The sequence below is a fragment of the Sinohyriopsis cumingii genome, unplaced genomic scaffold, assembly GCF_028554795.1.
Source record: "Sinohyriopsis cumingii isolate HCF-2022 unplaced genomic scaffold, ASM2855479v2 utg001522l, whole genome shotgun sequence".
Lineage (NCBI taxonomy): Eukaryota > Metazoa > Mollusca > Bivalvia > Unionida > Unionidae > Sinohyriopsis > Sinohyriopsis cumingii.
The window spans coordinates 853,953-877,603 of NW_028316011.1; the positions used below are offsets into that span (position 1 = coordinate 853,953).

General features: G+C 37.7%; 1 protein-coding gene across 1 annotated transcript in view; it reads right to left on the reverse strand.

Moving 5' to 3' along the window:
* Nucleotides 1-19,344, reverse strand: part of LOC149772048 (uncharacterized) — a 30,197-nt gene extending 10,853 nt beyond the window's left edge. The window contains exon 1 of the mRNA XM_089947946.1: nucleotides 18,663-19,344. Within this exon, the coding sequence (XP_089804072.1) occupies nucleotides 18,663-19,047 (385 nt within the window). The 5' untranslated portion in view covers nucleotides 19,048-19,344. The remainder of the gene's footprint in view (nucleotides 1-18,662) is intronic.
* Nucleotides 19,345-23,651: the final 4,307 nt, after the last annotated feature.

Genomic DNA, 23,651 nt, shown 5'->3' on the forward strand with positions numbered 1-23,651 from the left:
CAGAGGTCCTTTTTACCTTCCTCCCAACATGGTTCCCAAGACTCCTTTCAGCAAAGGGCCTAACAAGAGGGGTAAAATTCCTCCGCGTTGGACCAACATCTTCATCTTTTGTCCAATAGGGATTTTCTTTTGAACCATTTGGCGAATAACGTGACGATGTTTGCCTAAGCATTGTTTCTGGTGTTTGGACAAAGGGATCATGCCTTTCAAAACGTTCAAACAACATTCGCACACGGTATCGATGACCTCTTTGGAGGCGGTTTGAATGAGTTTTATTCGCATGGGTGGAGAAGCTTTGGACATGACAGATAACATGTCCCCATGTTTGACTTAACGCGGAGGCAGTCCTTTCCTCTTCTTTCCTTTGGGTTTAGAAGAGGAATGTTTTCTGGGGGGGAAGACATCTTTGCTTGTTGGTTCCGGGACATTCACCAAAAATACACTAACGTCAATGTCCAAGCACATGCCCTTTTATTTTTTTTTGACTATCGCTTCGTCATAAAGGTGACAATTTTTTCCAAAATCGCCAAGGAATCCTTCCTTTTGGTGACTCCTCTTTTTCTTTGAATTCTGTATCTTTTCTTAGGGTAGCGTTGACGCTTGCCTAAGCGCTTTGTCGGATGACGAGCCTGTCTTTGCCTCTTTCTTTTTTGACGATAGTGACAGTGTGCACTTCTCTGAGGTGACATCTTTTGGGAGTTCATGGATACCCCTACTTTGTCAAAGCCTTTTTTATACTGGAATGCGTCGCCACTGATTGTCTTTAAGTCATATCAACTTGAGGACAGGCATGACACGTCGTGCAGGGGTACGTAACGGACTAAATCGAGCTAGTTCTTGCTTGGACAAATCCAGTAAACTCTGTAACATGCCCGATCTCTCTTGGACTTTGATTTTGGGAAAAGATACTTTGTGAGCAGATGCCAATGCTACTAAAGAGGAGGGTTCTGCCACTGGAGAAGTTCTTGGTGTCATCAACGGAGAAGTAGATGAACCTGAGGCTACCGGAGACGCGGTCACCGCCGTTGCAGGTCGTGGTTTGCGAGTGTAAGTTTGCGTCCTGGCCGAAGTGCCTCTCTTGCGACTAGTTTTCTGTGGGCTTTTCTTTTCCGGAGGACTTCTCTGTTTCTTTCTCTGGGGGCTTTTCCTTTTTCGGGGTGGTGGCCTGGTCTTGCCACCGTTGCTCTTTTTCATCTTCTTGGGGCTTTGTTTGACTTTTTCCTTGGGGAGAACTTTGGGAGCATTAGGATCCCATCTTAAGAGAGAGCGAATGATGACACCACCTAGAGTTCCGCTCCCTCCAGGTTTCAAAATGATTTGTTTTTTGGTCTGTGCGTCGATACGGGGATCGGCCAGTTGGGTCAAAGCTACTTTGTTTCGATCAAAAAAGCGTTTGATTTGATGAGGAATCTGAATCATGCCCTGCAGTATTTGATGTGCTGTCACCGTGAACCGTCGTAAGACTTTTTCTTTGAGACTGGCTTCTAAGACACGAGCACGTATTTGTGGATTTTTCTCGCGACTGATGCCATACAAGATACGAATCAATTTGATGGGAAGATGAGACTGAAGGGACGTCATGTTGAGACTGTGTGAGACAGACGAAAAGTGTCTGAGGTTTTCAAAGATTTTTTTATGGAGTTAAGTCGAGGACGGAGACGTGTAGAGGACAGGCCCTCCGTCTTGACACCAGTGGTAAACAAATAGGTACGAAATCGCAAATAATCGGGAGTAGTAGGTTTCAAGTCGAAGAGTAAATAAGCGTGTGGAGTTTGAGTGGCATCGTCGTACGCCTGAGTGAGCCAAGGCATTCCTAACTGTTTGGCTAAGACTTGCACTTACGATTGATCTCTAGGGCTTTTAAACAAGACCACGTAATGAGCATTGAGACTGATGGTACAGTGAGCTTTACCTTGTTGAAACAAATTTTGAGTGATGCAAATGACACTGGCATTACGATGATGCCCTTTGCGCGTAAACCACAGTTTAATTTCTTTTTCGTCTTCTCGTAACATGTCGTCGAAAATGACCAAATGGGTTTGACGGGAGTCAGACACGATTCCGTCGTCTTCGTTAGGAATGCCTCCCACAAACAAAATGGAATCGCCTTGAATTTCTTGACAGAGGCTTTACGCCGATTGCCACTCTTTGTAACACCACACGATGCGTTGAGGTGGACGATCGATCACATGATGTTTATGTTCGATCAAACGTTTGACAAATTCGGTTTTGCCTGAACCGCTAGGTCCAGCAATGAGCATGTTAAAGGGATGGCGAAGATACAAAGCCTCCCAACTGGCACGATCTAAGTGCTCGTCAATGACTTTGAAGGTGGAGGAAGAGGGAGCAGATACAGTAGAGGTAGTCATAGTGTCAGGAATGTCACTTGTGACACAAAAACAGACAAGACAAGAGTTTTAATACTTTTTTCAGGACACGTTTATTGATATTTTAAAAATGAACACGAAAGAAAAAATACATAAGCAATTTAACATCACATTGGCAAACGATCGCCAACCTTCATTTTTCTCGATGTGATCTAAAGTAATGCCTTCTTGTGCCCAGCATTTCTCTTTGAATGTCTTTTGCTCTTCAGCAATGTGACACCAGGAAGGATAGCCACTGGCTTCTTGCTTCAGTTTCAAAAAGGCATCCACGTAGTCGGCGAAAATGCCTTTCTGAGTCGGGTCACCCTGGTGGTATTGTTGTGTCTTGGGAAAGTGACAAATATCGTACACTTCTAACAGTTGGTATCCCATGTCCAGATCTTTGAACAATTCCACGCTAACCCACGTCCCCGTCAAGGCCCGTTCTTTCTGCGTGTGTTGACAAGGATGATCTTGGTTGCACGTTTCGGCACAAGTGCGGCACAAGAGAAACATCAGCTTGCCTTGACAATGGTGAGGTAACACGGGATGGTACAAGCCCGTGGGAGGCAAGACTTTGCACTTGATCAAATCTTCGTACTGTCGATTGTTTTTCTGGTCGATGTGTTGCGTCAGCAATTGCAGGTGCCCTGCAGGAAAGCGACAATATTTGCACACGTAAGGATACAGCGAACACACGTCCAAGTATTTGATTTCTTCTCCTTTCTCTTCGTTAGCGTGGTACAACAAACAGGTGGTATTGGTCCGTCCTCCGTACAAACTGTCCCTCGGGTTCAGGGGGTCCACCCACTGGTAACTTTCTACGATACGTTTAAACTCGGGATCGATTTTCAAACGGTGGTCGTACTCGTGTTCGCACATTTCCACCACTTGGTATCCTTGCTATTCTAACTTCAAACGTCGCTGGCCTGGTACAAGTCTTTTATGGTTCATTGTAGAAACTGATTTTTAGTGCCCCGATCAGGGTAATAGACGGGACATCCGTGACATAAGCAACCGTTAAACTCGTACACGATCTTGGGGTTTTCTAGGTCCCAACCATCTATCGAATACGTTCTGATGGACTTTTCGCCTTCTACGTTGCGGGCATGTTGAATCAATATGTCTTCCTTGTCGCACAAGTAATGTAGACAGCGTAGGGTTTTGACCGAATACTGACGTTTGACAAAATTGGTCGTTTGAGGACTGATGACAGCCAGGGTGTTTTCAGGCATGAATCGTTTTCGGTACACTAAGGAATATGCTTTGACAATGCTGCAGGCTTCTTTCAAAGGATCGACCCCTCCTTGTCTAACTAACAGTTCTCTAAATTTTCCACAGCAACGTCGTAAAATGTCCACGTCGGAACGACAATACTTTAACATTTCTTCCTGAAAGTTGAAAGGGTCAGAGGTATGGGCCTGGTAAAAAGCGTAGAAAGCTTCAATTTGTTCGGTACGCATGTTGTCGGGGTCGTAGTCTTTAGCCTCAGGCAAATGGGGTAGAACGGCATGTTGATGGGCTTCGTTATTGAAAAAGTGTGGAAAGTAACCTTTAGCCATTTCTGTCATTCCATACATTTTAGGCATTCGACTCAAAGGCATGGCCAAAGAGCTCATCGAATCTTTAAATTGTACTTGTCCTACTTGCATGGAAATGATTTTGACTCCTTTCAAAGTCACTTTAGGACGTTCCGTGCCTTGTTCCGTATAGTACCTCAAAAGAAACTGTCCATCGTATCCCGAGAAATTGTCAGCCATCACCGTGGCATGGCGATGACAATCTCCGTAACGTTTGATGTCCTCTTCGCTCCACGTCTTGTCGATGGGGCCTAAGACCCATCGGGCAAAATTGGCTAACGTGTTCGGTCCCCGAAAGATTTTTTCACGTCCCCCAGGAATGTTGCTGCAGTGAGGGCAATGACACAAGATAGGTTCTTGGATGCACTTATCGCACGCTCGATAAGCCACGCAGAAATTAGGAATGTGAATACTGGTCTCTTGCATGCATTCAAAATCGAAAAAGATGAAATTCCCTTTCTTCTTGTGGTCATCATTTTCCTCTCGTTGGGGCTGGTATTTTTGCATGTAGCATTCGTGTTCCAAGTCCACGATTCGGTGACAAATGTGACATTTTTTCTTTTCTCGATATACGTGTGCCTTGGCATTATTGGTATGTATGCCTTGTCCACATGTAGGACACAATCTCAGGAGTTGACAAGCACATTTCTGCTGTGAACCTTGTGTCTTCAAATGTTGTTGGTAACAGGTAGGGCTGACAAATATACACAGACACGCAGAGCAATGTAATCGTTCTTGTCCTTTGTCCAGACAAGGTTGAGAGGCCAAACATCCTAAGCATTTCGATCCACAATGTTTGTGTTGCTCTCGATTGTTATAGCCATAGTCACATTTCTCACAGTAATGTTTGTATCCCAAGAATCCAGTGATAGTGGTAATGGTACCGAAATGTTCATCGTGATGATAGACATGAATGTATTTTCCATCCTTAAAGTCTTGACCTCGGAACAACAGAGGTCCACGCACTTATTGAGGGTGCACGTTCAAGGTGTAGCGTGGAGCTAGGAGATCTTGCAATTTTTGCATTTCAGGACTGCTACAGGATGTGTCTTTAAACAGGCCAGCTTCTTGTAACACGAGTTCTGCTTCACTTCGTTGTTTGGCTCGGTCCGATTTTCGAATGTTCTCCCAGGTTCTTTTCCATTCTACCGTGTCGTTCGTGTTCGCATAGGTTCGTCCCACCACGATAGCCCTGGCTAAGCACATCTGGTCTTGAGAATTATTAATTTGGACGAGGCTACGCTTAATGCTGCGAAGGTCGTCCACCAATAACACCTTTTTGCGTTGTCCGGTCCATTGAGGAGGAGAGACGTGGGTCATGGACAGTGTCGCTTTTCCATCAGTGATGTGAAACTTGTCATTGGAATGTTGCACGTGTTGAATCTTGTCCATGACTTTGGAAGGGGTCAATTCTGCAGGGCTACTAAACTCGATCCAAACAGGGGATTTCAAGCTCTCGTGTTGTATGGAAAGTCTCAAGCGATCGTCTTATTTGGCTTGACATTGTCGCTTTAGTGTGGTGAGCAAGATATCACACATCTCGGTGATGAAGCCTTCTGCTTTCTCTAACGGTACGTCGGACTTGAAATCTTTAAACTTCACCCTGTAGGTGTAATCCTTGGTTCTAAATTTTCTAGAGGAGCGCTTTTCCGTCTCTCGAATGTGATAGTACTTTTCAGTGTTTTACGTTGTGAATTGAATTGTAAAAAATTAGTACCAGAATAGACAGTCTATAAAAAGTAAGTGTCTCTTGGCTTTGATTTTTATAATAAAAATCTTACTCACACACTCACACATTCACACGTACCATAAGGGTAAAAACGTGTTTTCTGAGTTTTAATTGATGTTGGAAATTGAAATAGTATCTCTTTTCAAGAGAAATGGGTGGCCCTGAAAAGGACCTTTGGGGTATGTGTTGATTCAAACAATAAACTTTAACTGTTTTAAGCCTTTGCCACGGCCAAGGCCTACTTCTGGACTGCGTACTGTCGATGATGATTTGGTAGAAATCACTAAGGGTGGTATAGTAGGTTTTGTCACAGGGTTGGGTTGTTTAGCTCGGAAAGGTCTTTTTCTCTTCGGTCGTAATAAAGAAGTCTGATACATTTGTTTCACACTTCTTAACTCCGCTAAAATGTCTAACAGTATCGTGACCGTTTGATTTTCACCCCCTTGTTTCTTTGCTGCTTCTTCTTGTTGTTGTTTCTTTCTTACCTCTTCTTCTTGTTGCTGTAGGAGAAAAGCTTGTTCTGCTTCATTTTGCTACTGTATAAATTTCTCCAATTCTTATTTCTGTCTCTCTTTAAAATTCTCCATGAGTGGTAAAGAAGGAGAAGGAGGCGAAGGTACTGGTTCCGGAATAAATTCTTGCGAAAGAAAATCCACAAAATCCCAATTTAAATTTACCTCTTCTGGACGTAGGCCAGTGTTCACTTGGGTAGTCGATGCTATTCCATCGCTTTTCATTTCCACCGCCGGTGCACCCCAATTCATCGTCTTCTGAATTTGCGTCATGTTTGAAAACTGTCGCATGGATTGATTGCGCACAGACGCTAGCGCCTCTATATAGGGAATGTGATGTCACATACGGCTCTCTTTGGATTGGACGAATGATGAATAAGTTTTGTAACGCGTGTTTGAATTGGTCAACCAACTCAGTCCGTTTCGATCCTCCCTTCCCCTATATATAACCGCAGTTCGCTACATTCCTTCACCTGTTCTCATCACCAAGATGTGGACCAACGTGGAATCCTCTACTCTAGTCTCTTCAATGCTGTTCCGTATGGACTTACTCATGTATGTTAGATCATCGTGGGTCATTGTCAGGATGACGGATACAAGCGTGTGGAAAAGAAGAATGTACGTGGAGAGGCAAGGCTGTTTAAAAAGGGTTTTAATTCACGACCAGAAGTGAGACAAAGTTTGAGGAAAAGAAGAAGACCTAAACGATGCCCTCTATGTTAACATGGAATAAGGTTAACATAAACCCAAAGGTCCTTTTCAGGGCCCCTCCTACATCTAGAAAAGAAATTGACTTTCATACCTAATATTTTTTTTAAAATGTCCCTTGTCTATTGTCTGTCTTCTATTCATCTTTCATGTTCAGTTTCCATTGTCCCTAGACAGACCGCTATGTTAAATTCCCATTGTCCCCATAATGGATATTCTGTACTCCCATGTTAATTTACATAGTCCCTACAGTGGATATCCTGTGCTCCCATATTAAATTTACATAGTCCCTATAGTGGATATACCCCTTTTTAACATTAAAGCCCCCTAGTCCCTATACCGTCCCACTATACTACTTACGCATTAATAATGTTTTCGTGTAATGATGAATCTGCACTTGTGTATCTAGTTTTGAATACGGCATACATTCAGTTACTTTGTTTCTTGCAGTGTATTTTGTTTATATAATTAAGGCTTATGCAGAAAAAGCAAATGAGCATATAATAAAAAGGTTACTGTGCAGAGACATGTGTGCAGTTAGTTTAACCTTCCAAAATACTTTTACATGGAAGTTTGCTAAACCTTTCACATTGGTTGGATGTTATTATGCATATTTACACGTTGGAACCAGAAGATTTGTTGCAATTAATGTCAAATTCACATGTCAACATCACGTGGACTTATAGTGTGAGGGCTATATGGTGGCATGAAAACTAACAATAGTGTGCATACATGTAAGATGAGTGTCTAATTTACCACTTTTATGGTTTTTACTTCAAGGTCAAAGGTGAGCACTGCCTCAAAAAGTCCTAACTTGAGTAGTGTTGCGTACCATGTTCAATGCCATTTCACAAGTCATGGTCAAGGTACGAGCACGATTTTGGTGACCAAAAAAGGTGTACATGTCACTGTGGTATCATGATAAATTATAGTACGAATCTTGATCATTTTTTGACGTCCGTCGGGCTTTTTGTGCCATATCATTGTCCGTTAATATTCAGAATTGTCATCTATAAACGCTAGCTTGCTTGACTCACAACTTCGTATCGATTCAGGTTTTCCATAAACCTTTCACGAATTATATTTCGGCCTACTATTGCCTGGGCACTTGCATCAATATCAACGTTACAACAATGAATATATGTATGTTGTCAGACAAATAACCTTTGACCTTCTGAAGATATTAGAACAAATCATTAACCCTGCTTTCTAACAGCTCTAAGTTTCAAGAGTAAGAAATAAATATAGCTGGCAAGGCGTAACAGGTAAAATTTCATCAAATTTGATTTGAAAAAGAATGTAAACATATGAGCAATGTTATTCACATTGCAAAAGAAGAATGCTTGACGTCGGCAACTCAATTTTCAGCCTTTGTAGATTAAACATTATATTTCTTCCTCCGTCAGAGATCATTGTCTACTTTAGTTGGTTTATCAAACACACCTCTACCACCCTCACACATAAGAACGAAATCAATATCACCATTCCTTGATCATATACATGGTTACCAAACATGACAAGACAAGTGTACGTACCATAATGAAGTTAATATATGGTGTTGGTATTACCCTCAGAGACCTAAACAAATGGCTTGAACCTTATGGTTGATGCCGAAATTGGCAAGCCCGGAGTTACATGTTTTGTAAACAACGAATTCCGGTCATGCATTGCAAATTAATAGTCACCACGTATTTATGTGCATCTATATTTTACAATATATGTCGATTGCTACCCTTATGAAATTATCGTATGTCAAATTAAGTTAGTTCCAACATTGATCAGTAATTTTACATTATGTTAGTCTTTATAGTGTTCCATAATGCTAACGTAACGTATGCACTCGTAGTGACGCCAGCAACGCTAAATCCCAATTATCACCATGCTGATCCATTGTGTGGGTCCCCATATTGGATGTCGTAACACCGCACGTAATACGTTATGTGATTTGGGGGACAGTATAATTTCGTGGCAATTTCAACATAATGCGTATATTCATTTATATCCTACAGAGATGCACAAAATGTTGTTAAATGGGTCAGATAGTTATTGTTATAAATCTGTATTTACATAGCTCAATAGCAGCACTCTACAATTGTACATGTAAATGTAATTCCCACCGTAATCAATAATCTACACAGTAAACATATTATTAAATTCTCTTATACGCCCATAGTGGCACACGTAACGTTCAAACAAATTAACTACTCTAGTAGATCATTGTTCATAGTTGTATCCCTATAACTACTAATGGGATACCTTGTGTGTGAATTTGGTGTGGTTTGATATTTTACGATACACCCACCCAAGTTGGTTATTTAGTGCCAATGCAAATGGAGGAGAAAAAAGTGCCTTGCCCAGGAACACACCACGCTAACTGATTCAGGCTTGTCCTATTGTAGGATTCGAGCACGCATGCTTTCGTCCATACCCTGTTCCAAGATTGAAATATATCTCGGATCAATTGTTTTCATTTAGGAATCTTTTACCACTTATGGATTTTCTACATTATTTTCTGGTAACAGTTTATAAAGAAGAGTAATAGAAATTACTCTAGCATGATGCCGAATTAAGAATAATTTTAAAGTGTCAAGAACGCTTGGGCGGGCATCGATTTAAAACCTATGTATATTTTCCATAAATCCTGCTTAAAAAGAGTTAGAAATGTAGACATCAATCCTTTTGAATATAAGCAAAGAATCTTCAAGAGCTTTATGATACAAAAAATTATCATCACATGTTTTATATAGTAAGAGTGACAATACCTAGAAAAGCTATTTCAAAGATACGGTTGTCTGTCTTTACTTCATATATATTGAATCAGCAAGTTGGAAGAAACCACATTGTTCCCCACTAGATCAAAGAATTTATATTTTCCCATCGTGTCTGGAAACTAAGACTCCCTTTGTATGAGAATGTCAGAGTTTTTTTACCGCTAAGAAAGAAGTATCATTTTTAGAATCTCCCGAGTATGTTTTAAATTTATTAAATTACTAAATGCCACGAAACTTCCTTAGGTTAGACATCTGGTAAACCATGTTCATAGAGCACTAATTTGAAGTAATAATACGATGAATAATATTTAAAATTACATGATTTAATTAATTAGTGATTCACGATTATTGTTATTACTATTACTAAGCTCATTGTTACTTTCCCCTCCTTTTCATTGTTTACTACATGCATTACTAACTCTCATATTTCATGCATAAGGTTTATGATGCTACTAAGAAAAATATTTTGAATCCCACTCATGTATTGACGACATTTTTTCCTTCACAAGAAAATGCTTGCATTTAAGGGCATGCGTGTGATTGACCAAACATATTCTGGAATATTTTACAGGTCACATTAACATGTTTCATACTTACTTCGTATCATATTCTATGACACATGTGTGCGTGCAAACATGTGTGATTTTGTATGTGTATGTACATATGCATTGTGCGTGTACGTGCGTATAATTATATGTATTGTATTTATGGGTATACGTATATACATACATATATATATATATATATATATATATGAATGAGTGCATAGGTAAGTGCGTATGTATACATAAGTATGTATCTGAGTATTTATTGAATGTTTGCTTATATGATAGATTGTTTTTAATATATGTATTAAACGTGAAGCCGTCAACATTTGTGACAAACTTAAATGAGTTTACATATAAGTACTGATGGCAAATCATCATGATACGAAACTACAAACGAACAATCCTTCGTTACCATTTAAGATTCAGTCTTAATTCAGATGGTTTATATATTCACAAAACAATCAACGAGATTTAAGCAGATAAAGTGTTGTCGGACAAAGCGTGGCAAAGCAGTGTTTGTGAAAATAATAGATGTATTGTGAAAATGTTATTAATAAATCAATACAGTATAAAGTAATGCCTTATATCATTGTCTCTAGACACGAACTGTCACCTTCAAAAATCCAGTGTCTACGTGTCGATATCTCAGTATGTAGTATATGTGACATATCCCTATCAGTTATCACCTTGGATCACATAAAGCTGCTATACCCAATAGAAAGCTCGAAAAATGAGAGTATGCGCTGTTTTAATTAATGTATACTTCATGAAATCGTAAATTACCGATTGTTTGTAGAAAAACACTGTCCATGAAGTCCACCGAATCCCATGGTGATGCTAAGTTGTATTGGCCTGCATCCTGTTCACTGATGTTCAAAATGCTAACAGTAACCGTTAAAGTTACAGCTGTCAAATTGTCTACATAAACTTGCAGTCGTTCGTCTTTGACATGCCAGAAAACAAAATTTTTAAGTGGTCATACCAGCAGAAGAGATGACTAGTTACGACTAATACTGATAGAATCGCTCTTTGTATTATTGAATGTCCTTGACCAGACCAAATTTCTTCCTATTATACCTTTCACAGTGCTTCCTTCTGAGACAAAAATAAATGGTATGCAGGAAACTACAGTATACAAGAAGAACATATTCCCATTTGCAGATGAAATGTGCTGATTTAAGACCAGATAATACTATGTGATTCTACACCTACAGAATGACTTCGTAATTTTCTGTACTTTTCAGATGGTGGTTGCTAATCTTCCGTTTCGAGAACAATGATAATCGTTTTATAATTGAAGCTGTTCCGATTATTGATGATACATATCGTCTATCGATGATTAGCGTGTGGTGCCTTTGACTGAAGTGAGTCATTAAATTTAACTTCGTCTAGAACAAGGCCTCAGAAAGCACACATTCTCCAAAAGTCCATCACTTTACATGAAGTCTGGTGTACAATATCCAGTGATCAATGAGAAACGACCCAATGTATTAAACAAAATCGGCAGTATATCCTCATTTTCTGTTTAAATTCTGATCCGTATATAACTGAGTTTATTTATAACATCAGATAAAGTAGGAAATACAAATGGCATTGTGTCTTTGTCAATGGACACTCAGTAAGATATCGGTATTTCGTGTACTGCATCCATCTTTACCTGCAAAAAACCGGAACCTCTGTACATAGGGATCCTCTCAAGACCGATATTTTGGAGGGGGTGGATGCCGAATGTTTTCTTCTTTGATAAAAATATTTTCACCCAGTAAACTGAAACTCCTCGATTCCAAATATGGAAACAAATTTCAATCCCAATTGTCAATTTTATTCTGCAAAATCACTTAAACTGAAATTCATTTCAATCTTGGAAATGTATTAAAGCTGCTACGTCCCTGATTCACACATCAACCGATTAATTACCGTTAGCAAGTCAGTAGTAAAACGCGGAAAATGTCTTAGAGACGCGAGATTTAAACAATACTTGGCACACTCTGACACAGATTGGGAATAAAAATCTGAAGGCTTTGTGCCATAAAAAGAGCCACATTACAAAGCAAAACATTAATGACTAAATTTTTGTAAGTAAATCGTTTAAGAATGATTATTTTTATCTGCGTATTATTTAATTGTGTTTGATGATATTTATCTGCACACATGATCAATATAACATTTTCATTTCTAAATGAGATATCCCACCTTTATTAACCAGGGACGTAACCTTCCTATTAGTGATGTGCTGATAGAGACCGACAAAAAAATATTCAAAAACCTGATTCACTCAAATGATTTTCGATGGAGAAACAAATAAATACGGGAAAGGTGGCCAGTCAGATTGCTCGTGGGCAATCAAAGGAACTTGACTTAAGCAACAGACGTACCATATCCAGTGGACTCTCACAATGAAAGCAAAGAAAATGCGGAAGTAACAAAGTAAAGTTATCATGTCATAGACGATCAAGACAGTTATCCTGCTGATTTAGTGAGTATCCTTAGAGTAATAGTTTCCAAAGTCAGTGACATAAGGATAGGAACGAGAAGACAAAATAGAGTCATCTTAATCCAGATCCACTGCAGACAGTGTTACTAATAACGACTGAAGGAATGTCGTAAAACCCTTTTGAGCTTAAGACGCTTCCATATACAAATAAAGTACTAAACCAGACTAAAACACTCTCAAAAGGGTTGTGAGATAGATATGAAACAGGCAATAATATTGAAGCTGCAAATGATAATGAGGGCAGCAGCAAAACACAATATTAACAGAGACAACAAATTCGGACAAAACATAGACCATTTTAAATTCCATGGAATAGCTACAGCCGATAGAGATGTAGTAGATCGGATAAAAGGACAGCAGAACAATGAACATGACCAAGTTATAAGCATGATTGTGAAATATGGAATGTTACCCAACAGCTCCGTAAAGCGAACTGTTGTTAATTGAATAAATAGTAATGTTTCAGGTATATAGACATGTTGCAAAGTATAGGTAATGAAGTTACCAGGACTGAATTGAGATTTTACACAATGTCATGAGATTTATACTGTTGGGGCCTGAAGAATAACGAAAGAACGTCTCAAATATAAATGGAAGAGTGGTGAAAAATCTACATAGTAGCTAAGAGTTAATCCTAAATACCTGCGACAACTTTTTAAAACTCGGTGTCTGATTTTCAAGTATTAGTTTATAATAGGACTTGCCTCAAAGGATTTCGAGATTCATATTTAGGAGATATTTAAATTCATTTGACCAGTACTTCAGGGAACGATCATTAGCGAATAGTGTGTGTTTGTGTGTGTGTGTGTGTGTGTGTGTGTGTGTGTGTGTGTGTGTGTGTGTGTATGTATGTGCCTGTGTCTGTGTGTGTCTGTGTGTGTGGGTGTGTGGGTGTGTGGGTGTGTGTTTATGTGATTTGAATTTTTAACGTAGTTTTAATAATTATTCAGTCATATCGCTGCAGTGTGGCAGTTCATAGTGATGTCTAGCACTGTGGCATCATGCCACAGACATGTAGCATGCTCTGCCACCCCATCACATTATCCTGACACCATGCCGACCAGTCCTAAAACTAACCTCTTAATGTTAATCTTTGGCATATTTGGCCGGGGTTTGAACCCGCGACCTTCCCAAATGGGAAACATTAAAACATTTGACCGAAGCCTCATGTTCACTGAATATTTGATCAATGACATCATATACCATTCATGAACCATGATGACACCCTCTTGGTCCATTCGGGTGCATTGTCTTTACCCTTAACACGAAATGGACTGCACAATATCATGTACCTATTCCTGCCCATCTCCAACTTCTTTTCTCAGGTATGTGGCTATATCTGTATCGTCATTTATACAAAGTCATTGTTTAACAACAATTACTACTACTACTACTGATACTACTACTACCACTACTACAACTAATAATAATAATAATAATAGTAATAATAATAATAATAATAATAATAATAATAATGATAATGATTATATTCAAACTATAGTCTATATCGCACATTTGATTATATAATTAGATTCGTAAACTATTGTTACGACTTTACAGTCTTAAACTAATTAACAAAAAGGAGTGCAAACAACTTTTGACAAATGAAAGTACAATTTATTTCCCTAAAACACAAAATGAAACATTAAGAGGAATTTACAGTATGGTCAATGAAATCCTAAATAGTCATAAATGGTCTACCAAGTCCGAAAGTATAAAATAATCCTAGTGAGTTCCAGTGGTATTCTGAATACCGTTCTCTATTGTACTAGTGTACCAAGATTAATGACTGAACCACACTGATATAATCTATAATTCCAAACAGTCTGAAATGTTTGAGCTCATAATAATTCCAATGAATGATTGAAATAAACAAATAAATCCTCTCAACTGAACACATGTAAATGTCTTTCCAAGACTGATTTTAATACAAGGAAAGCCTAATTTTCTGTAATTTTATTCTTTTTACAGAAAGTGTTGCATGATTCTAGAATGATTTGATCTGGTAAACAAGGTCAGCGGATAACATAAGGAAAAGATCAGCATTGCCTTTCAAGGACTCGTGTCCTGAAAATTATATCACGTTTGCCTGAAGTTTTAGTACAACTCAACCTTGGAACTTTAAGAAAAGTGAGAACTTATAATCATGAAAAATAGTAATTAAAATATTATTAACTAAATGACCCTTTCAAGTTACAATCATGAAAATAGTACACACGTATAGATGCATAACGCTATATAGCACGAGTATGGTCAGCATTCCATTGTTTGCCATCATGTAAGGAGTATCTTTTACTTGTTTGACTTTGACATAGGTACCAATCTCATATTTGCTTAAATATATTTCTTCTAAACTAAACAAAAAATTAATGTTCACGTTCTATTTCCAATGAATTCACGACATATTTGCCTTTTGCATCAGTCGGACTTGTCCCATTTAACAACATGTAAAACGTGTGTTGTGGGCTTTTATATGTGTGCCTTTTGTCCTCTACTGGATTATGAAAGGAAAAATATTTAAGTTTTAAAACAACACCAACAAATCCAAATATATCTGTCCTATTAACGGGTACACTACTACTTACTATCCGTATTTTAAACAAAATGCACTGCAAATGTTCATCCAATTGTACTTTGTTCATAAAGTATAAAAGTGTTTGGTGGGGCTCTAAACTATTGCCCTGTCATTATTGGTATATGTTTTGTTTGTTGTCTCTTATCATATTTAAATCAAAGGAAACACGAATATATACTTCGTCTAATCTTGCATATTTGGCTTATTGGGATTGGTATAAGGATGGTGAGTTTGGAGATTAAAACATTAAATATATAAAAGGTTTTCCTCCATTTCATGGAACTTATTCATTCACGAATGTGCAGCATTTTAAAATGGTACAATCTGAGTTAGAATAATTTTGATATAAAATAAAAGCATCTGTACAAATACATAAATATCATCTCCGTTCCAAACGGAAATATTTATGTTCTTAGTTGTAGAATGGATTGTCTGCAATTTGCATACTTGTGATGTCCTTTAGTATAGAACGGATATGTATTATTAGCATTGCTAAAATCACACAGGAAAAAATGAAGCAGGGATATGACATAACTTTTTATTTTACCACAGATAATATTTCCCCGCTCGTCTTTAATTGTTTCGAAACATTTCAAAATAATAATTATAAATAGCGGGATTCTATCACATTTGTTCTTCTTTACGAAAACTAGTTAGATTGTGGTCCAAATTGACTTTCGCTTGCAGATCAAATTATATGCAAATGGAGCTCAGTAATTGCTATGGAAATGACTGTCACTTGATTTTCTTAACTGCCAGTAGCCTTATTCATACAAAACAAGTAAACATAATTAGTAATCAGTGACTTCTGCGTATTTCCTTATGACAGTCGGCATGTTTCTATATTAATTACAACGCACATTAAATATCGTACTTAATACTGATTTGAAAAAATATATAAATGTAAGACAGGCGTGCTCTTATTTATCTACGTATCCAACATAATTCATCTGGTATATTGTCCACGTATAGTGTAATTCATCTTGTATATTGTCAACATGTGCAATGTAATTCATGCTGTAATTCGTGCTGTAGATTATTCACGTATACAATGTGACTTGTGAAGTATGTAGTCTACGTATACAATGTAATTCATGATGTAGGCAGTCCACGTTTACAATGCAACTCATGATGTAGATTGTCCAAGCATTCAGTGCACCTCGTGCCGTAGATTGTTCACGTATACAATGTACCTCGTAATGTAGATTGTCCACGCATGCAATATAACTCATACTATCGATTGTCCACGTATACAATGTAATTCATGCTGTCAGGGCCGTGTCCCGGGAACGGGGGGGGGGGGGGCAAGATCGTAAACACACAGAAACGTACAGTCACTTGTCACTTGAAATCGTTTTAGTCTTGAGAAAATGTATTCGGTATTATGAAACCTTTGAGTAAATAGCCACAATGACTTTTGCTTTGGTGCCATATCGAGGAAAGTCAGGGCCCTTCTGAAATTCTGGACTCAAGCCCCCACATTTGGTCTGATCCTGCCTTTTCAGTGTAGCTCATGATATAGAGTGTCCACATATACAATGTACCTCATGCTATAGTTGTCCACATATACAATGTACCTCACGATGTAAAGTGTCCACGTATACAGTGTACCTCATGATGTAGAGTGCCTACGTATACAATGTACCTCATGATGTAAAGTGTCCATGTATACAATGTACCTCATGATGTAGAGTGTCCACATATACAATATATCTCATGATGAAGAGTGTCCACGTATACAATGTACCTCATGATGTAGAGTGTCCACATATACAATATATCTCATGATGAAGAGTGTCCACATGTACATTGTAACTCTGCGGTATAGTGGCATACGTGTTTGCTTGTTTGTTTATTATTATTATTATTATTATTATTATTATTATTATTATTAGTATCATTATTATTATGGCAAACACATCTAGTTCCAACAGGTCGTACATTTTTTCTGTCTGCATGCTTTTTTAAATCTAGATTAGTACCTATCTTTCTTTCCATTTGATTGGCCTCCCAGGATCGATTGTGTTTAGTTCAGTTCAAAAATATGTAGTTTGGAGAAAGAGAGAGAAAATGATTTCTTAAATAATTGGCCTAGTTAGCAAGCACCGCAGGACGTGCATCTGCGTTTGAGCTAAGATATGCCGGATATGCTGGTTTCCTTTTATTTATTTTATCTTTTTTTAAATATATTATATCTAACAATATGATCAAATCAAATAATTGCTGACATAAAATTGGTCTAAATCAATCTAACTAGTTTTACTTCACCTACTAGTTAATTCAAAGAAATAATCACATTTTTATATACGCCAGCAGCGCGTTTATGTATGGAAGAATGCATTTTCTACTTTTAGGACTAACATTTTAATTTTCGGGGAGTGGGGTGTGTGGAATGTGGATGAGATCTTCTTTGGAACCAGGGTATTGTTTCTTCTTTTAGCCTCAGTATAAATTATTATTCCAACTTATGGGGGGGTGATGTTTGGGTTGCGATGAGCTGAGTGACAATATTTGTTCCAAATTATTTTTGAGACCCGGAATATTTTTTTTATAAAACTAGTCCCAGGTCACTCTGCACACACTCCCCCTCCTGCAGTCACCCCATCATCAATATAACCCTTCAGAAAATCAAATGTCGGCAACATAGCTGTGACCTTGTGGGTGTAGATGTCAGTGGATGTAAGCTGTTAGTTACTTTTGATTCCCATTTCAACTTTTTTTATTCATTTTTTTTCAAAATATATGTATTCAGAGTCTCAAAAGAGAATTTGCATAACATTTATCACTGACAGCTCTTATTGGCTGACATTAGGTTTGCAGAATATGGCTGTCTCTATTGTGTTGGCCCTCTACCATCCTTGCCCCTAGACAGTCCTTATACAATTTCCCCATTATCCGTTGACAGGCCCATTCATGTTCAAGGTCCCTTTCTCCCAAGATAGACCTATGTTCAATTCCCATTGTCCCTAGACAGTCCCAATCCATTGTCGCTATACATTCACTATGTTCAATTCCCCTTCTCCCTTGACAGTCCGAACCTATGTTAAACCTTCCCTTGTCCCCTTTAAGCAAACCCACGTTATATTTCCCCCATGTTAGATTCCCATTGTCCGCAAAGTGGAACCCCACTATTGTAACATAGAAATTACATTGTCCATAATATGTACCCCACTCACTACTTATAATTGTCTCCTGAAATAACCAGTCACCTTCAAACATCCAGTTTCTAAACGTCAAGTTCTCATTATGTATTTACGTATGACATCTCTTTACCAGTTATCAGTTTAAACAACTAAAGCTGCTATAGGTATAGAAAGCTCAAACAAATGAGCGGTTGCGCTGTTTTACTTAACATATACTTCATGAAATCGTAACTTACCAAATATTTTAAGAATGACACTGCCATGAATGACACTGCCATTGGAATCCTCTGAATCGTAAAGCCATCCGAGACTGTATATGCCAGCATCCTGTTCTCTAATACTTGAAACACTAACAGTAACTGTTAAAGTGTCATAGGTAGAGGTTTTCACGTTGACATGCAATCGATCGTTTAATTCACTCGAATAGTGCCTGTCAAAATTTTTATTTGGCCACACCCACAGTAAACTTGTCCAGTTATGACTAATGATTAAAACATCCCTCTTTATATTATTGCCTGTCCACGAGAAGGACACATTTTTACCCAGTATACCTTGTACAGTCCTTCCTTCTAAGACAAATATAAATGGTATGCACGAAATTACAGTATACAAGAAGAACATGTTCCCATTTGTAGATGAATATGCTGATTTAAGAACAGATAATACTATGTGATTCTACACCAACAGAATGACTTCGTTCTTTGGTGTACTTTTCTGATGGCGGTTGCTAATGTTGTGTTTCGAAAATAATGACTTTCGTTGGATGCTTGAAACTATCTTATCAATCACGTTATTACCGGTACATGTCTCTCAATGATCGGTCAGAAGTACGTCACCAATTAAAAGACTCAATTCTTAAATATAAGTGTACCAGGAGAAAGGTCTCACAATGCTTGCATTCTCCGAACGTCTATCACTTAATATGAAGTCTGATGTACAAAAGCCTCTCATCAATGAGAGGCGACCCAATTTATGAAACACAATATGCAGTATATCCTCATTATCTTTTTAATTCTGATCCGTTTATAAACTGAATTAACTTGTCACATCCGCTCAGGTAGAAAATACATGTGGCATTTATCTTTGTCAATGAATACGCAACGACAAAAAAGCTGAAAGCTTTGTTACTAAGTAAAATATCAGTTCTTATTGTGACTGCATCCGTAAGGCAAAAAGTATATATATATATATATATATATATATATATATATATATATATATATATATATATATATATATATATATGTTCCTTCTTTAATAACATCATTTTTGCACAGTAAACCGAATCCCGTCAAGTCTGACTAACGAAGCAAAATTTCTATCCTAATTGTCATTTTTTTTTTCTTAAATCGAAATTCATTTTAACCTTGGAAATGTATTGCAGCTGTTAAGTCCCTGCTTCACACAACAGCAGATTAATTACTATTATCAAGTGCTGAAGTAGGCGTATCGCGAGGCAAAGACGTGGAAAATGTACTAGAACGACAGAGACTTAAACAATTCTTGACACACGCGATGATAGAGATTGGGGCTACCAATAGGCTAATCTGAAAGCCTTGTAACATACAAAAAGCCACTTTGCAAAGAAAATTATTAATGACTAAATTTTTGTAAGTAAATCATTTATGTTTATCTGCACATTATTTAATTTTGGTTGATGCTATTTCACACATGATCGATGTAAAAGTTTCGTTTTTAAATTATATATCCAGCCACTATAAATCCAGTTATCTGTCCTCTCTTTTAGTGATTTGCTGAAAGAGACCGACAAAACAATATTCAAAAGCCTGATTCACTCAACTGATTTTCGATGGAAAACAAATCATTACATACGGCACTGTAGACCAGACAGATTACTGGTTTGCAATCAAAGGAACCTAACGCTAGCAATAGACGTAGCATAACCAGTGGACTCTCACAATGAACGCAAAGAAAAACGAAAGTAACAAAGTAAAATGATCAAGTCATAGACGACCAAGACAGCGAGCCAGCTGATGTAGCGAGTATATTTTGAGTAAATTTTCCAAAGTCAATGACACAAGGATAAGAATCAGTGAACAAAACAGAATCCTCTTCAGCCAGATCCACTGCAGACCGTGTAAATAATAAGGACAGTAGGAATACGTCGCAAAGCCCTTGTGATCTTAAGAAACTTCCATATACAAATATAATACTAGACTAGACTAAAACACACTCAAAAAAGTTGCGAGATATGATACAGGCAATAATATTGATGCTGAAAATGATAATGAGGGCAGCAGCAAAACATAACATTAACAGACACAATACATTCGGACAAAACATTGAGCATTTTCAATTCCCAGTCGATAGAGATGGATTAGATCACATAAAAGGACTGCGGACAGCATAACAATAACAGGACCAACTTATAAGCATGACTGAAATATGAAATATTAATTAGCAGATCAGTAAAGCGAACTGTTGTTAATTGAATGAATATTAATGTTGCAGTTCTGTGGAAATTTCTCAAAGTGCATATCATGAAATTCGCAGGATTGAACCCAGTGTTTACTCTGTGTGATATAATTTATACTGTTGGATCCTGAATTATAACGAAAGAATGTCTCGAATATCAATGCAGGTGTGGGTTGAACATTCTACATTGATGTCAAGTTAATCCTTAAATACCTGCGGCAACTTTTTGAAACTCGGTGCAATATTATCAAATATTAGTTTATAATAGTACATGCCTCAAAGGATTTCGAGATTAGTATTAACAAGAAATTTAATTACATTCGACCAGTACTTCAAAGAACTATCATTCGCGAATAGTGTGTGGGCGTATGTGTGTGAGAGAGAGATTTTGATTTGTAACGTAGCTTTAACAATTGTTTATAACTATCACTACGATGTCTGCAGTGTATCAGTTTATAGTGATGTCTAGCAATGGGGCATCAGACATATAGCGTGATGTCCCGCCCTTTTCACATTTTCGTGGCACCAGACCTACCAGTCCTAACACTAACATCTTAAAACTAAATGCCTAGCGAGGCAGCTGCTAGTGCCATTTTCTATAAGTCTTTGGTATGACTCGGACGGGCTTCGAACCCGCTAACTCCCGCACCCGAGGTGGACGCTCTCACAACTAGGCCACCGGACCGGTTGACCTAAGTATGAAAATGTTAATTTGTGTCACGCATAGGTATGATCAGACATTACATGACGCATTATGAAGATAATGTCTAACTAGACGTCTTTCCTTCCAATAGTCATTGGCTGAAATGAGCATTCTAACTAAATACACATCATAAATATTTTCAGAAAGATAATACATTTTAAGGAAACTAAATGTGATACAAGGCTATCCTCAGTGTTAATTGTGAAAAGCTTAGGACACATTTGACCGAAGCTTCAGATTCACTCACTACTTGATCAATGACGTCACATACCATTCTTGGAACATGATGACAACTTCTTGGTCCATTTGGGTGGATTGTCTTTACATATAACACGAACTCGACTGCACAATATTATGTACCTATTCATGGCCATCTGTATCTTCTTTTCGCATGTATGTGTCTATATCTATGGTCATTTGACACGTGATCTTCTGCGATAAGGAACTCGAAGACCTTTGCCCAAGGGTATTCGACGACTCGTGCCTGATAATCGAAGGCCTCTTGCTTTTTTATGTGTCCACCGACATCCTTTTGTAAAGCCATTCTTGGTAAAGTTCCGAGAGCTCATAAAGCTGCAGCTTTTGCAACCACTGGACCACCCCCCTCCCGTTGCCAACAATCCTGGAATCGTGGCAAGAAATGGAAATATTTCACAGATATTTCGCATTTGTTTACCTTGGACCTGGATAATTTTAACGTCACTGGGGTATTTTTGTGGTCTCATTAAGCTGAACTAGATGTGTTTGGGTTAACTAGACGGGGACATTTGCAGTTAGGTTTTCCTGGAGAAGGGTTTAGTGTGACCCCTCAATTGATTTTGATTGCGCGTCATGTTTTGGCATGTTGATTTTTTAGTAAGGTAAACTCTCACTTCGTAATAGGACATTGTTAATAAAAGATGAAATCGGTTTATGAATTTATTAGAATTTCCCACAAATTTTTCTATCCATTGCTGGTGCATAATGAAGCTACATAAAGCCAGGTATATCAGTACAAATATTCAGTTGCTGGTCGATTTATCGTGTCAGTGTTTTGCTATTCAAGCTTATCTTGAGTATTATGCAAACATGATCGAGTGATAATGCATTTTGAGGAGTTTGTGACATTTTCTGTGTACTAGGCTTGCAGTAGAAGGTTGATTAAGGAAAGACATCAATCACGTGATCAAAGGTATAAATATGCTCAACCCGTGCTTCAAACTGAAAAATATGATAATACACTTGGAGCAATGTTAAACATGTTACGTTCTACGTAGATTGTGCTAAGGGAGGTGAAGAGCTAAACGAATCTAGAAAAGCTTGCAAAAATGAATATATTAGTAATGAGGAAAGTAATATGTACCAAAACCTTTTTTATTCTCTTCTTGTGACCCTAAGAGATGTAAGGTATAAATATAATACACTGAAAACATTTTCAAGAGACCCAAGTTAGAATATATACCGCTCTTGTGAACAAATGCTTTGGTTGTTCTGTGTCTTGCCCAACAGGATGCACTGGAAACGAACTGTGTATCAATAATACTCAATGACATGAAGTGGAAGTTTGCATATTCTTTGAATATGATACTATCAGTATTATGGAATGGAAATTATAAAGAGCTTTTCCCTATCAGATAAGCACCTATTAAATACTGGGCATTATGAAAGTGACCCCACCAAGCTATTGACTTTTGATATGACCGCATACGCTATATAATTTACCTCTAATGTCAATAAAAACCCTTATACGATAGGAAATATTTATAGGTTATTGCATTTGTATGGGAACATATGAACGAGGTTTTTCTGAGTAATGTTGCACAACTTGGTAATGCATTATTATTCAGAGAAGAAGAAAAAACAAGTTCATATTTTCACATACAAATGCAGTAAACTATTTATTATATGATCATTTCTTTTCTTACCTAATGCTTAATAATAAAGGACTATACTTCCAGATAGAAAGTAATTGAATTTATGCTGTATTTAAAAATAAGTACATAACCGCAGATTCATCAATATACTGTAGCAATATTAATACACAAATAGTACCGCCCAGAGACCTCTAAACTTGGTCTAGCGCTCGACATTATTGTTAAAAAAAATC